The 13,681-nt window shown below is 47.0% G+C and overlaps 1 protein-coding gene and 1 long non-coding RNA gene across 10 annotated transcripts in view; one reads left to right on the forward strand and one right to left on the reverse strand.

The window, feature by feature from the left end:
• LOC112545005 (uncharacterized) overlaps positions 1–8,296 on the forward strand; it is a 48,733-nt gene extending 40,437 nt beyond the window's left edge. Inside the window, exon 5 of the long non-coding RNA XR_012905176.1 lies at positions 8,163–8,296. This is a non-coding gene — a long non-coding RNA (uncharacterized LOC112545005). The remainder of the gene's footprint in view (positions 1–8,162) is intronic.
• NR2C1 (nuclear receptor subfamily 2 group C member 1) overlaps positions 1–13,681 on the reverse strand; it is a 114,897-nt gene that overhangs the window by 60,049 nt on the left and 41,167 nt on the right. For all 9 annotated transcript variants that reach the window (XM_075933450.1, XM_075933426.1, XM_075933460.1 and 6 more), the window contains one exon: positions 2,678–2,759. In XM_075933450.1, the coding sequence (XP_075789565.1) occupies positions 2,678–2,759 (82 nt within the window). The remainder of the gene's footprint in view (positions 1–2,677; positions 2,760–13,681) is intronic.

A 13,681-nucleotide genomic window follows, 5' to 3' on the forward strand; every position in this document is an offset into this window, starting at 1 on the left:
AGTGATCAATACCTAGAGCCCCCATCTTAACCCCCTCAAGTGCATCTGAACTTGATACACCTCAGATACACTGACCCAGGAACATACCACTGCAACAAACCCCATAACCAACTATGTCCACATATCTATACAAGCAACACCATCACAGGAACTAACCACATAAGCCACAACAACAGGGGCTCATACATCTGCACATCCCATAATGTGATATATGCCATCAGGTGCCAGCAATGCCCCTCTGCCCTGTATACTGGCCACACTGGACAATCTCTGTGACAAAGGACAAATGGACACAAATAAGACATCCGAAGAGGTAACACACATAAACCAGTAGAAGAACATTTTAACCTCCCTGGTCACTCAATCATGGATTTAAAAGTAGCCATTTTTCTATAAAGGAATTTCAGTAATCAATTACAGAAAGAGACTGCAGAGCTTGAATTCATTTCTAAATTTGACACTGTTACCCTAGGCTTGACTAAAGATATTAACTGGTTAACCAGTACAAAATCAATTTCCCCTTCCTTTAACATTCACATTTCCACATGAAAAGCTATGAATGGGACATATTCAGTCCACTTAATTAGTTTCATTAACACAGATCCTACAATTGACAGGAAAATGCTTTTTGCTGTTATTTACACCCTGGATTCTGTATTTTCACTCCAACTTATCCAATGAAGTGTTTTACCCACGGAAGCTTGTGACTGTATGTGTATATATAAGTGCCAGAGGAGCACTCATTTTTAAAGTTATAAACTAACACAGCTACCCCTCTGAGACTGCTTCTCTAATGGAGCTCTAGCCAATTCTCACAAAAGTTAATAAGCTAAAGGCCTTCACTTTCCATGTCCCCTTCCCATCATACCCTATTATCAAGAGGATGCACAGAGAAAGGGAGAAGTTTGCAGCCACATCCTACTTGAGAAATGGGGCTTGCATCTCTACTACAGAGGAAGCTCCTTCCTTTAATAAGCCTTTGGAGGATTGCCTGAGTGCAGTTCAACTGTGACAGACCCCGGAAAACATGCTATTATGTTTAACACATCTCAGAGAAACAGAGGACGTCACAGATGAGGGAGGAGAGACCGAGATGGCACAGTGTGGGATAGGCAGCATAGCTCTCCACACATGCTGGGCTCCAGTGCACACTTGGCATTTGCTTCCCTACTTTCATTACCCCCTTCCATCTCTCAATCCCCTAATATTGTTACAAAGGGCATTTTTTGGGGCTCTCTCACTATTACCTTAAGATTCCATTTTGACAACACTGTAGGAATGTAATTGTGTAGTCTTTAGACTACACGTACTCTCCCCCACTCCACCCAGTAAATTTTTTAGCAGGCTGCCCCAACTCAGTCCTGGCTTGCGCCGGGTCTGGGAATTCAGCCCAATCCCTGGACAGGGGCAGCTGCCACCTCACACTGCTGCCTTTGTATCAGAGGCAGCAGCGTGGGGCAATGGGAAGCCGGTCCACAAGGGGAGCTGTTTTTTAAACTGACTCCCCTCGCAGACCAGCTCCTGCCCAGCACCCAGCGCTGATGCCTCTGATACAGAGGCAGCAGCACAGAGTGGCAGGGGATTCCCCAGGAGTGGGGCTGGAGCACACTGGCTGCTGGCCCCACCCCTCAGGGACTACAGAATAGTCAAGAAACCAATAAGAATTCATGAGGTTAACTGACTATTCAATTAACCGATATTTAACATCCCTAGAACATAGACACACACAGACCCTACCTTAGTGGGAATTAAAAGTATCATCTCTGTGTTTGGGCAATTCCAAAAATGATGATTCAAACTGCTTAGCACAAATCATTCATAAGAACACTTTATAGTACATTTCTATTGTTTTCCCTGATTGTGTCTTTTTTTATATTATACATAACCAGCACAGTTTTTCACAGATATCTTTATTAGTTTAAAATACAGGCAGTCCCCGGGTTACATGGATCCGACTTACATCGGATCCCTACTTACAAACGGGGTGAGGCAACCCCGCACTAGCTGCTTCCCCCCAGCAGACCAGGGAGACGCGAAGCTAGCGCTCCCCAACCCCAGCAGATCAGGGAGACACGGAGCGGCTTTTCTCAGCAGACACCTCAGCTTGGGAATAAAGGACTGAGAGAAGTGAGGTGTGGGAGAATAAAACTGAGCTCTGGAGAAATGTTTGGCTAGAGTTTCCCCTACAATATGTACCAGTTCCGACTTACATACAAATTCAACTTAAGAACAAACCTACAGTCCCTATCTTGTACGTAACCTGGGGACTGCCTGTAATTAATTCACTTAAAAGTAACAATGGACAAGTCCATAGTACAGTATTTCTTTTACAAAAATGTCAGAATGACTAGTCAATTAAGAATGCAAGTTCAGCCAATTGAGTGATTTGATTGATCAGTGTCTACAGTTAAATAATACTGACCTGGATATGCTTAAACTGCATATGAAAACTGTTTTAAGTGGGCCATTTAAACAAATGCAAATTAGTAAAGCTAAAATTAATAAATCCCATCTAAACACAGTTCAGCTATATCTTTAAGTAAGTTTGTCTTTATACTGTTTCCACCTTTTATTTAAAAGTGACTAATCAGTGAAAAAGTGTGTGTGTAAAAATTACATGGTTTCTGAAGAGTAACTTGAAGCTGCTTTTAAAAAGTAATCCAGCTGAAAAATTTACCTGATGCTTTGTCTCCACATACAACACAGAGATCAAATACTTTATTTAGGGACTGTTCAGTTGAAGTATTGTCTGTTAAAATCTGCAAGAAAATACAAAATTATTTCACCTTTATCCAGAAAAGATTTTTACAGAAAGAAGAAAGACTTACTCACTTTGTGTAGTAATGGTGGTTCATCGAAATGTGTGCTGCCGTGGGTGCTCCAATCTGGGTGCTGGTGTGTCCCCGTGCTGGCGACCGGAGATTTTTCTGTCCCCGCTGCACCACGCACGAGCTGTGGTGCTTCCTCGTGCCAGTAATGTCTGCTAGGTGTGCGTGTGGGGTGGTTCCCTCCGTTCCTTCTCTATCCATGCTAGTAGATATAGGGCTCCAAAGCAGGGGAAGGAGGAAGGATAGTAGAGCACCCACGGGGACACACATCTCAAAGAACCACCATTACTGCACAAGGTGAGTAACTCTTTCTTCTTCTTCTTCAAGTAGTGTCCCCGTGGGTGCTCCACTCTGGGTGACTATAAAGCAGTAGTCGGCTCATGGAGGCAGGTTTGGAGCCCTGTCACTGAGGATAATACTGCTTGTCTGACAGCCATAGATGACGCGATGGAGGATGCAAAAGCGTAACGTTGCGCAAATGTGTGGTCTGATGACCAAGTGGCTGCGTTGCAAATGTCCTGGAGAGGAAGGCAGTTGTGGAGGACATAGCACTGGTGGAATGGGCCATGATGGTACCAGGTGGATTCTTTGTTGTGGATGGTGTAGCATGTGTGGATGCATGAAGAGAAACATTTGGAAATCCTCTGAGAAGAGAGGGCCTGTCCTTTGGATCATTCTGCAAAGGAGAGGAAGAGCAGAGGAAATATTTGCTAGGCTCTTGTACGATCAATGTAGAACACAAGTGCTCTGGGGATGTCGAGAGTGTGCCATGTCGTATATGATGGGTCAATGTGTGGCCTGGGGAAGAACAGAGGTAAGTGGATCAGTTCGTTGATGGGGAAGGGAGACGGAACTTTCAGGAGAAATTTGGGGTGGGGCCGAACAGTCACTCTGTCCTTGCAGAAAATTGTATAAGGGAAGGGTCCGCCATTAAGCCGGCAAGTTCCTCCACTCTTCTAAAGGAGGTTATTGTAACTAGGAAGGAGACGTTCATAGATAGGTATGACCTGGGCAGATTTCTAAGGGCTCAAAAGGTGGCTTTGTCAGGCTCTTAAGTACGTGATTGAGGTCCCAGATGGGAACTGGTGGGCGAATGGATGGAAAAGTGTTTTGTAGACCAGTGAGGAACCTTTTGGTTCGAGAGGAAAGAATCACCCTCAGCGGTGTGATGGAGCAGATATTTTCAGCATTCTGGAGCCATGAAGAAGCCAGGCGTGGAGGTGGAGTTTGTGCGGTTCAGGGTGGAGAAATACGCCATGATTCTGTGAGAGGAGAGTGTGTCGGGGTGGAAAAGCATATGGATCCATTACTGTCATTCTGTGGAGGTAAAGATACCATGTTTGTCTCAGCCACACTGGTGCGAGGAGAATCACACGGGCTTGTTCTGTTCTGATTTTGATGATGACCTTATGAAGCATGGGGAGAGGTGGGAACGCATAGAATAATGGAGCATCCCATTTGATACAGAAAGCATCCCCAAGAGAGTGTTTCCCTAAGGCTGCTCTGGAACAGTAAAGGTGGCATTTGCGATTGTTCCTGGTCGCGAAAAGGTCTATGTCTGGCCGACCCCTTAGCGAAACACGTAACTGAGGGTGTGCGTATATATCTCCCATTCGTGGTGGTTGTAGAACTTGTGACTGAGGGCATCTGCTGTAACGTTCAGCACTCCTGGGAGGTAAGTGGCAGCAGGGGTAATCTGGTGCGCCAGACACCAACTCCATAGTTTGAGGGCTTCAGTACATAGGGATGGGAATCGTGCACCGCCTTGCCGATTGATATATATATGCAAGTGGTGTTGTCTGTCATAATGTTGCCAGTCTTGCGTGTTATATGGTGCAGGAAATGCTGGCATGCATAACATACTGCTCTCAGTTCTAAAAGGTTGATATGGAGCACTTGCTCTGTAAAGGACCATTTGCCTTGGACCGTGAGGGCTCCTAGGTGGGCACCCTATCCCATGAGTCAGTCAGTAAGTGAAGGGGTCGATTGATAGAATGGAACACCCGTTAAGACATTGTGTGGATTTGTCCACCAGTGCAAGGAGGTGAGGACCTGCGGCGGAATGGTAACTGACTTGGAGAGCGGGTCTCTGGACAGAATGTAAAGTGTGACGTGTCAAGCCTGAAGGCAGCTCACGTGGAACCTTGCCAGCCTGACAATGTAGGTTGTGGCGGCCATGTGGCCTAGGCCCTTTAGGCATTTGCCAACTGTCATGGTAGGGGTCGCCTGTGCTACTGCTATGAGGTTGCATAGGATGTCGAATCTGTGTGCAGGTAGAGTAGCTCTGTCTGCAACATTATCGATGTGTACTCCTATAAACTCCAACGGCTGAGTGGGACGGAGTGTGGATTTCTCAAAGTTTATATGGAAGCCGAGGCAAAGCAGGAGGCTCGTCCTAGTCTCGATCATGCTCTTTGCCTCTTGGAAGGACATGCCTTTTATGAGACAGTCGTCTAAGTGTGGGAATATTATGACTCCCTGACGACGTAGGCATGCTGCTACAATGGCTAGAGTTTTGGAAAACACTCTGGGAGCCATTGAAAGGCCAAAAGGGAGCACGTGGTATTGGTAACGGCCCACCGTGAATCGTAGAAAACACCTGTGCTGTGGGCGGGATGAAATGTTATGTGGAAATATGCATCCTGAAGGTTGAGAGCCGAAAGCCAATCTCCTTGATCTAGTGCTGGGATTATTGTTGCGAGGATGACCATCTTGAATTGGTCGTAAGCTACATATTTGTTGAGTTTTCTTAAATCCAGAATGCGTCTCCACCCTCCATTCTTTTTCTGTGTTAGAAAATAAATCGAGTAGAACCCTCATCTTTGGAACTCTGTTGGTACTGGTTCTATGGTGCCTAACCAGAGGAGAAGTACCTCTTGTTTGAGGAGTGTCTCATGGATGGGTCCCTGAAGAGGGATGGGGTGGAAGGGTGGGTAGAAGGAGGAGAAAGGAAAAGTATGGAGTAACCATATTGGGTGAGCTCTAGGACCCATTTGTCTGATGTTATTTGGGTCCACTGTTGAAAAAATGGGCAAAGGCGATGGTTGAATTTGTAGATAATTGGTCGATGGTGTGACCACAAGGAGAATGAGTTTCTGGTTCTCAACCGAACCTTCAAATTTGCTGTTTGGATATAGAAGGTTGGGTTGCCGCTGAGTGATGATGTTGCTGGCACTGAGGTCTAGGTTGCTGGGGCCTTTGCTTTTGTTGGAAGTCACACCTCAGTTGTTGTCTGTATGGCTTTCTGGGCCTTTGGTAATTGTTGTATCTGGCTCTCTTAAAGGGGGGCATGTACATGCCCAGGATCTGGAGGGTGGTGCAGGAGTCCTTCATTGAATGAAGTACTTCACTGGTTTTTGCAGCAAAGAAGTTGGTCTTATCAAAAGGCAGGTCCTCAACTTTCTGCTGCAAATTCCTTGGCACCCCAAGGCTTGAAGCCAGGATATTCTGAGCACAACAATAGCTGAGGCTGTGATGCGTGCAGCTGTGTCTGCTACATCTATTGCAGACTGTAGTGCGGTGCAAGAGACTGTGTGGATCTCCTGCATGATGTTGAGGAGGATAAGCCTTTTGTGTTCAGGTAGGTATTGTACCAGGTCCTGGAGTTTCCTGTAGTTGGAATAATCATAATCTGCTAGCATGGTGGTATAATTTGCTGCTCTGAGGAGCAGAGTGGCCGAGGAGTATACTTTACGACCCGTGACATCCATTTTTTTGTTGTCTTTGTCCTGTGGTGTTGATTTCATACTGGCTTGTCTAGATTTGTGTTTAATGGAATCAACTACCAGTGAGTTTGGTGGAGGGTGAGTGAAAAGGAAGTCCATTCCCCTTTGGCGTAATAAAGTATTTTCAGTCTACTCTTTTGTTGGTTGGAGTGATGACGTCAGGCTCTGCCAGATGTTGTCTCGTAGGTCCATAATGGCCTCGTCCATGGGGAAGGCAATCCTGGAGGAGATAGGAGGTTGCAAGGTTCTCAGACGATATTGTTTTTCTTGAACCTCCTTTAAGTCTCGCTCTTGTGGTAACGCCACCCTTTTAAAAAGTTCCTGGAACTTTTTCGTGTCATCTGTTGGGAGTGGAATGGTAGTTATAACCGCCTCGTCTGGTGAGGACGAAGAATTATGTAGAGGGGACTTGTCTTTGCCCTCTGACAAAGAGTCCTCCATCTCTGTCTAGACTGGAGAGTTGGGCGCGGTCATGGATGTTGTAGGTTGGGGAGAGTAAGGTGGCTCCCTGGCTGTTGTTGAAGGTGCAATATGGTGACTCTTCTTATGAGAACGAGACTGCCATGGTTGCCATTGCCCAGGATAAAGGGGCGAAGGGTATGTGTAGTGATGCGCAACCAGGGTGGTGGTGGATATGTGTATGTGATAGGCCCCGTACTCCATGATGGAGCTCTGTGTGCTGGGCTGGAGTGCTGGGAGGAGAAGTGGCTGCGTGGCTCAGTGCTGGCTTCACTTGGGGATTGAGGCAAATTCAGTGATATGTGTGAGTGCACCGACTTAATGGAGGAGCATTTACATAGCAGTGCTGGTGAAAGATGACTCCTATTAGGAGACTTGCGTTGTGGATGTTCCTGGGATGGTACCAGGGTTCATGTACTACTCAGTGCCGTTGGCGTAGGTAGCACCGACTGCTCTGGGGGCGGCATGTCGGCACGGGGTTTCTTAGGTGCTGCGGCCGGTGCCAAGTGACTTGGCAGTTTCGGTGCTGACTGGTGCTTGTGAATGGTAGATGGCACCCTGATGCCGTCTGCTTTTGTTTGGGCGCTCAGTACGTCCTCTTATGCAGTGCTGGAGCCTCGGATGGTGTTGTGCCAAAGACGCCGGGCTTGTCCACGGTGCTGACCCTTGGAGCAGTCAATGCCGAGGGCAGAGATCTGGCTGGGAACAGTCTGGTTTTTTACACAGATTTGCCTGAAGAGGTAGAGGGACGTATTTTGTCCATACCTTTTGCCTCTGATGTTGACTTTGAGGCAGATCATGTGTTCTCAGAAGGTGGCTGAACTGACCTTTTGTACAGGAAGGTTTTTAGCCTGTTAGCACAGTCATTGCATGCTTTGGCCATCAAGTTGGAGCAATGAGGGCACTTTTGTGTCTGGTAAGCTTCTCTGGGGCACTTTATACAGGCAGAATGAGACAGGCATAGCATCCTGGCACAACTCACACCTCTTAAAGCCGGGAAATCCCAGCATTAGGTGCGATGAGAAGCGGCAGGCCACTGACGGCAGATCTTTTTTTTTAAACTAGAGGATCGGTTTGGGGGGTCTTAAAACTGGGAAATCTGAGGAAACTAAGGGGAGTTAACCAAATTTGTTTTGTTTCATTTTTGTAGAAACAAAGGGGAGAGATGAAGTTCTGTCTGCTGCCGAGGATGGTAGAGAAGGAACTGCACCACACACGCGCCTAACGGATACTAATGGAACGAGGGGATGCCATACAGCGTCCGCAGACACTGCTAGAAAAAACTCCTATCGCTGGCACGAGGATGCAACAGCACCCAGAGTGGAGTACCACCGGGGATATTATTCGAAGAAGAACTTATATTTTCAAAGCTACATTTGGAAAGCCTCCTGGTCATCCGTATATTCAAAACTTTCCTTAGCATTCATTTCTTTAAATGCTAAACATAATATATTTTATTGAATGATTTATTATTATCAAGAGGTATAAATGTGTCTAAACCAAGTAACTGAGATGTTATTACTATCATTTGTCTTGCTTAACTGTGATGCTGTCTGATGTTTGTTCCTTCATTTGTTTTGTCACGTCTAAAATTAGACTCATAGCAATAATACTTTAAGATAGAGATCATAGCTTTCTACTTCTCTAAAAGATCTTGTACACTGAAATATTGTAAAAGCTGTAAATAATAATAAATCACTGCTTGCAATAAAAAGGACAATATGATGGCAGAAGTAGCAAATATTTTAATAATCTGACAACGCAAAGCAGGAATGAAATAATTGATAGTCCCATTCAAAGTATTGGAAATTAGAAGCACTTTCAAAACTTCTTATTTCCAGATAAGAATATCGATTCTTTCGGTCCTGCTTCACATAATCAAAACAGAAGCTAAAGATAAATAAATGTAATTAGCTCCGCTGAGAGAGGTAAAACTCTAATCTCTGAAGAGAAATAATGAAAATGTTACATGAATTTCTAAAAAGTGCTTTGAAAATTCTCTCTCACATCCCCCCATAAGTAAAGCAACAGCATTTAAGGTATTACTTCTAATCTTGTATTGCTATTACACATGACTGATATTTCTTTCAATTTAACATTAACCTCCTTAAAGAAAAAGTTGACAAACCATTACTGATTTATTAATTTTTCATTTCACCTCAGCTGCTACCACTATTTAGTGTGCATAAAATACAAGAAATCCCTTAAATCCTTCCACTGACATAACTTGTATCGTTGTCATTGGGTGTTTTGCTAAAACAAAGACTCCAAAATTTGTCCCAAGAAGAAGGAAAGTCCCTATTCAAAAGAGCTCAAAAATATGTGGATTTAAAGGAAAGATTTGAAAGGGGGGAGATGCACAGAAAGAGGAAGACTGTTTCAAATGAAGGGGCAAAATAGAAGAATGTGCAAACTGCAAATGGGAGGACCAGTTTGAGAAGATATGAACACACACACACACACACACACACCACACACTCCCTCCCCCAACATTAAATGCAAGCCCTGTGTGAAATTTATGGAAAATTTAAAGCTAGCTTCCCATTAAAATGGAGTTCCCCACCAACAGACCATGATTGGTCCGACAGTGGCAGAGACCTGTTGCCCACCACCAGGTTCCCCCTAGGCACCTATGCCCCTTAGGACCTTGTGGCAGGGGAGCGCACAAAGCCTTTCCCCTCCCTGCCAGGAGCACGTGGCGCTTCCAAGTGAGGTGCGCACTCTGCAGGGTGGGGGAAGGGCAGAGGAAACTGCGTGATCCCACCGCCCCATGGCCAATCAGAGTTAACTGGCAGGGGAGTGCATGAAGTTTCTGCCAGCCCTGCCTGTAGTGCGCGGCGGTTCCTGGCAGGGCAGAGGAACTTTGTGCGATTCGGAGCGGCAGGGCCTCCACAGGCGGGATCAACCTTGCTTGGCGGGCAAGATCTAGCCCACAGAAGCTCTCTTGCCCGCCCCTGAGCTAGGACATAAATTACATAAATTGTTCTCAGCTTGTCCCACAAGAACTGGTGTTCATTTGCAAATGTAATACAACCAATTTAGGACTTAATAAGGATCTTAACTGGTTAACGTACTACAAAGGCAATTTCCCCTTTCTTGATATTCACATTAGGGAGGTAAGTGAGTAGTCAAGTAGACTACTCACTCCCCCACTTCCCACTACCTCTGTATCAGAGACAGCAAGGCGGGGGTGGGGGGGAGGGAGGGAGGAGCAAGAGCCGGTGCTGGGGAGATTGGGCTTAAAAGCCGGTTCCCTGGCAGCACCGTCTCTGCGGTGCCACCTGACACCCCTCTGTTAGAGGCAGCACTGCAAGGGGGGAGGGAAGGGGTTGCTGCTGCAAAGCAGCATCTACCTGCGGTAGCCTGCGGGCAGAAGCCCGTCTTTGCGGCCAGTCCCAGCCACTGAGAACAGAGGCTGCTTTCAGAAAAGCCTCTACCTGTGGCCAGCCCAGGCCACCCCAGACAGCGGCTGCTTCTTAGCAGCAGCCCCTGTCTATGGGGGGTCCCAACTCCCCGCTGGGATCCCCCCCACACAGACAATGGCTGCTGGATGTGGTGTGAGCCAGAATTGAGCAAACCCAGCTCAGTCTCAGCTTGCACCTGCAAGCAGCTCGGCTCTTACTACATTTCAATTGCAGAGACGCAGCAGGGGTAGCTCCTAGACCCAGCACGAACTGGGATTGAAGAAGCCTTCCTTTATCAACTAATCGTGTAGTGAATAAAAATTTTATCGACTACGCGATTAGTGATTACTTGCTTCTTAACATTCTTAATTCAGGTGTCGACATCAAATGCTGCAAATGAGACATGACTACCTTGACTAGATTAGCATAATTAGCTCTGGTCCTACAAGTGACAAGTAGCTTCTCCTGTTGTTCTTATATATATACCTCTGCCTCTGTAATATCTACTCCAACTCATCTGATGCAGTGGGTTTTACCCATGTAAGCTTATGCACTAATAAATCTGTCAGGCTATGTCTACACTGGTGGCTTCTTGTGCCAGAGATATGCAAATGAGGCTAAGTGTGGAATATCGCCAAGCCTCATTTGCATACCTAATGAGCCGTCATTTTTGCAGAAGAGGCTCTTGCTCTAGAAGGAGCGTCTACACTGCCCCTTCTTGTGCAAGAAAACCCCTCTTGTGCAATGCTGCTACACTGATTATTTTCAGGAATAATAGCATTGCGCAAGAGGGTTTTTCTTGCGCAAGAAGGGGCAGTGTAGACACTTCTGGCACAAGAGCCTCTTCTTCAAAAATGGTGGCTCATTAGGTATGCAAATGAGGCTCGGTGATATTCCACGCTTAGCCTCATTTGCATATATCTGGCGCAAGAAGCCGCCAGTGTAGACATAGCCTTAGTCTCTAAGGCAGGGGTGTCCAAACTTTTTTCAAAGAGGGCCAGATTTGATGAAGTGAACATGCGTGAGGGCCGACCATTTTGCCTGACATTCTTTGAACCATTAAAATTAAATGCAAATTAACTATTTTATGCAAAGTTTATTGCAAACGGCATACTTTTCATTTCGTCACATGGATGACCAATCTAAACAGGTGTTAAATCGCTCTGCCTTTCATATCTGAAGGCCAGATGAAAAAAAAATCCAGGAAGCTGAAATATATGTCAGGAACATTGTAAAGTACATTACATATTATTGGTAATAAAGGTTGTCTGTCAACTTTTAAGTTCAAAAAATATGAACAGGAACATAACACCAAGTGTATATGTTGTGTCCAAATATATTTATAACTGATTTAGACCAACTGACATTAACTGAGATTTTACAATGTATTCATCTCAATACATATGGATTCGTTGGGGGCCATAAAAGATAGATATTGCCAAATTACCTGTGGGGCCGTATTAAACCGGAACACGGGCCGCAATTGGCCCGCGGGCCGGACTTTGGACATGGCTGCTCTAAGGTGTCACAGCCTCTAGCTTGTCCCACAGTAATTGGCCCACATGGACCCTACTGGTATGTAATAAAAGTTTCACAGTATGCATAGGGAACTTCTAAGTGTGTGTTAGCAGGGTACACACAGGCCGGTGACACACTGATGCTCATTAAAATTTATGCCCTAGTTGGTGTGCATTAATATACTGTGTAGATAAGCCCTAGCAGAAAAGGTCAGAGAAATACATGTACTCCTGAGACCTTATATGTTTAGCTTGTGAAAGCACAAAAATTCTAAAATATTGTTTCTGTTGTCTACCCAATTTAGCCTGTATAAGCTTGTGGCGGGGTAGCCCCGCCCCTCCCGAGAGCCGCCGGCACACCGCGGAGAGGGGGGGAGGACTTAACCCCCGGGACGGCACAGCCCGCCGGCTGCGGCTTCAGCGCAGGGAAGCCGGCGCCCCGGCCGGGGAACGAGCCGGGGCGGGCGGGGGCGAGGGAAGCCGCCGCGGTACAAACTGTCGCGCACGAGGCAGGAACGGGGGAGCCGGCACCCCGGCCGGGTGACGAGTCGGGGCCGGCAGTTAGCGCCGGATGGGGACGAGGGCGGGGTGACGTCAGGGAGACGTCACATGACGCTCGACCCTGGGAGGGGCCGCAGGCAGACGAAGGCCCTGACATCATCTGCCTGCGACCGGCGGCCCATTCAAAAGCGGCCGGGAGCCAGGCAAAGGGGGGAGACGCCGAGGAGACGTTTCCCCTGCAAGGTCCAGCGAGTGTAAGCTGGTGTTGGAGGCCCTGGGTGGGGGCCGAGGGAACATCCAGGTGAACCGAGTGGTTCCGGGGGGAAGAAGTGGCCCAGGGCAGGGACGTGGACCCTGAGAGCAGGGGAGTTTAGGGGTCTCGACCCCCCCCTGTTAGGTGGGGAGTCTTCCCCTTACCTTAGGGCCCTGGGCTGGGGTCCGGAGCGAGGGCGGGCCCGGACCCCCTTCCCCCAACCGCCGCGGGGCGCGCACCGAGTAAGTTGCGTGGAGTGGCAAACAACGTTTTGGTAACTGAGGGGGCGGACGTAAGCCCCCCGGGGGTCAATCCCCTACAAAGCTACAGAACTAGATCTCCATATTTATGCCCCCTTTTCATGTTATCCATAAAACTAGTTCATGCTTTCTAATCCAGTCTGGTACTCTTCCACCTTATCCTTTCAATCACAGTGGTGTGACAACCAATTCTTGCACTGGGGTCATGTTTTAAGGGCCTCCTTTCTAAAATCTGAAATTTTGCTACCCTAGAGCCTTCCACAACTTAACCAATTGCCCCAACCCCTGCCTCTGCAGCCCCCTAGCACTCCTCATTAACCTAAAGCCTTCCCTCCATAGCCTGTCCCCTATCCCCTCACCCCTGTGTGCTTCCTGGCCACTCACCAGCACCCCACTGACCCATAGCTCTGTATTTTGTTCCCATCTTAGGCTCCTCGCAATCCTAGCTGCGCATTAGCTCTCCTGCATTCACACAGCACTGGCCAAATATAAGAAAAATTAAGCAATGAATCATGACGGGACCAACCATCATCTGGACCACCCCGACAAGTGTTTGTCTAAATGGAGATTCCACAACTTCCCTGGGAAATGTATTCCGGTGCTTAACCACTCTGACAGTTAGCAAGTTTTTCTTAATGTCCAACCTAAACCTCCCATGCTGCAATTTAAGCCCATTGCTTCTTGTCCTATCTTCAGAGGTTAAGGAGCATAATTTTTCTCTCTCTTCCTTGAAA

This window comes from Pelodiscus sinensis, chromosome 1 (genome assembly GCF_049634645.1).
Source record: "Pelodiscus sinensis isolate JC-2024 chromosome 1, ASM4963464v1, whole genome shotgun sequence".
Lineage (NCBI taxonomy): Eukaryota > Metazoa > Chordata > Testudines > Trionychidae > Pelodiscus > Pelodiscus sinensis.